General features: G+C 33.3%; 1 protein-coding gene across 2 annotated transcripts in view; it reads right to left on the bottom strand.

Moving 5' to 3' along the window:
• Positions 1-2,928, bottom strand: part of LOC106464738 (retinal guanylyl cyclase 2-like) — a 101,758-nt gene that overhangs the window by 32,655 nt on the left and 66,175 nt on the right. For both annotated transcript variants that reach the window (XM_022393009.1, XM_022393014.1), the window contains one exon: positions 368-517. In XM_022393009.1, the coding sequence (XP_022248717.1) occupies positions 368-517 (150 nt within the window). The remainder of the gene's footprint in view (positions 1-367; positions 518-2,928) is intronic.

Raw genomic sequence — 2,928 nt, 5'->3', positions numbered from 1 at the left:
AAAAAAAAAAAAAAACGCGCTCCACACTTTGTATTATAACAAAATGGAGTTTGAAACTTCTCACCACGATAATCATTGTTCCTGATGAGTGATCTTTTGCTATTGAGCATAACTTCAATTCCCAGAGATAAAACACAGACTTAGGTAGATGTCCATCAAAAGGTGAAATTTATAGACAAAAACAAACTTTCATAGTTTGAGATAATACAGTTCAATTATTTTTTATCTTGCTGTGACGAAGATGAGTCCTAATGAAACTTACAACATTACAAACAAAATAATTTTGACCGATTCTTGGATACTTAGACATGTTCACGTTAAATACTTAATATAGAAAAGAAAAATATTAAAAAAAATGAGAGATCACCTTCAGCTGATAATTGAAGCATGCAATAAGGCTGCCCTCTGACGACTACCTCTTGCATCACTATAGAGAAACTGTACACGTCACCAGTCTGAGTTCCCCTTCTCAGCAGTGTTTCGTCTCTTAACAGTTCTGGTGCAGCCCACAGTTTATCTGGAAAAAAAGTAACAGAAATAACAGTTTAAGTAGTGATCACTTTAGAAAAGTATTTATTTATAAGTACGGTAGTTTATTAAAAGGCAATATCGTTCTTCTTGGTTATCTACACGAAACGCACAAATCACTTTTCAGGAATACTTGTTTTTCACATTTCATGAAACAACAATATTAAACACAACTTTTAACAGAATGAATTATCAAAATCTTAAATGTGTTTGTCTGAAAAGGAAATTATCATTAAGAATGATTTTCTTTATTTTGCAACGACCTTTTATAAATATATTAAATGTATCACTGGTTGAAACCAACTGACGAAAGAGAAAAAAATACGAATTATCTAGTAAAATGTGTATTATTGGTGTTTATCCTACAGATTGAATGAGCAAAATTGAAATAACCATTGATTATCTTAATCTATAATCTCGCTTATGTATCCATAAATAAATAGAATAAATATTTTTGTTACTTTCGTGCTCTGTCAATATTAGTTCCTCTGAGCTTTGTCAAAAGGTTAGAAAATTTATGGTTAGAAGTTTTTGAGTTATTTTTCAGTAATCGTAATGTATACTGAAGAATGGCTGATAATGTAAACACTAACAGTTTTATCAAGGAATCAATACACACGGTAGTGTGTTGTGCTGCCAAAACAACCTGCTGCAGGTCACATTGTGTGTTATTAACAGAAGTGACAGTTTAGCAATTTTCCACTTTCTGTAGCTCATTGGGTATGTTCTACTGAACTCTAGATTCACATACCAAATTTAAAGGCAGTCCATTAAGAAATACCTGAGATATAACATCTCCAATTTTGATTGAATTTCTTCCACTTTTTTTTTTCACACCAAATTACGGAAATTTAATTTGATACAAAAACAAACTTAACTTTTATGGATTATTTTCAAACTTTGTACACTGATAGATCTTTCCAACTTATAACTATGAGTCGCATATTGTGTAAATGTAAGCCATATGTGCAAAGTTATTCAACAAAAACTGTTCAAATTTGACGAAAATTTTATGCATGCCTACGCAAAAAGTCACATGAGCTACCGGTCTAACATTTTTACTACAGCTTCACCTAAGAGTAAAAGTGGACCGTTTTTAGTTTTTTGACATTCGGATTAAAGATGGCTGATTTATAGCAGCAAAACTATAAGGTAAAAGGACGAGCAGATGCATAATTATTGGTTCGGCCAAGAAAACTAGATTAGCAGTTTCTAGCTCAAGTTTTCAAAAGAATCATACGGGTGGACGGTTATAATTCATTGCCAACTTTTAAGCCCAGATTTACTAAATTTTATAAAATTATCCTAATTAAAGAGTGTTTAGCGTCATGCGATATTAGCTTAAGCAATTAGCATATATAATGATGTTTAATACGGCTGTACCGATTGCATGGGGCAATGACAAGAAACTGTTAATTTAAATTCCATGGCGTTACTGTAAAGGACGCTATTAACACTGGTTGGTTCTGTAAAGCAAAGATCTGATCCGAATAATAGGGTTGCAAGCCTAAGCTAATGCGGATTACTATCGAGTGCCACATCCTTACTTGCTGTGGTTTGTTTTTGTGTATTGACAAAAAGTCATGATATCTAATCAAAAACATCTTAGGTGTGAAAAGAGTGTGCGACTTAAAGGCATGAAATCAAAACTAGTAGCTACACTTATAGCATTGATAATATTTTTACAGCAAATATTCATTCACTAGTTACTTAGGCCGCATATTCTGCTTTACCCACCATCATGCCTCTAATTGAACAAAAAAGGCGGCTGGCTAACTAATGAATGAATATTTGCTGTAAAATTATTATCAATGCTATAAGTGTAGTTACTAGTTTTGATTTCATGCCTTTAAGTCGCACACTCTTTTCACACCTAAGATGTTTTTGATTAGATAACTATATAATATCAAGATAGCATAAAACCAGTAAAGGTTTAGGCTATGTTGACATGATATAGCTATCAACTGATGAAGCTTAAACAGCGAAACGCGAACAAACTTTTTTTCGTGATAGGCTGTAATTTTTATAATTTTTGAAGGTATATTGTTTTGGACTCGTAGTCTGGTGTTTACGAGCTCGAGACTAGCGTGCGTCATGGTAAAGGCACTTTACCTCAGTTGGTTCAGTCTACCCAGCTGTATGAGTAGCACCAGCTATTAGGCGAGATTAACTTGCTATGGTCTAGCATCTTGTTCAGTGGGAATGTGTGTTGCCATTGTCATCAGCTTTGTGCCAATTAAATCAGAGTTCAGTATGAGAGGGATCTGACTATTAATAACGATCATTATGAAATTACGACTGATAAAACACTGCTCAGAGGGAGCTGATTTTATTTATCTGCCTTCAGATTTGTTTGTTTGTTTGTAATTAAGCACAAAGCTACACAATGGGCTATCTATG

This window comes from Limulus polyphemus, unplaced genomic scaffold (genome assembly GCF_000517525.1).
Source record: "Limulus polyphemus unplaced genomic scaffold, Limulus_polyphemus-2.1.2 Scaffold63, whole genome shotgun sequence".
NCBI lineage: Eukaryota > Metazoa > Arthropoda > Merostomata > Xiphosura > Limulidae > Limulus > Limulus polyphemus.
This window is presented reverse-complemented; position numbering and strand designations above follow the sequence as displayed.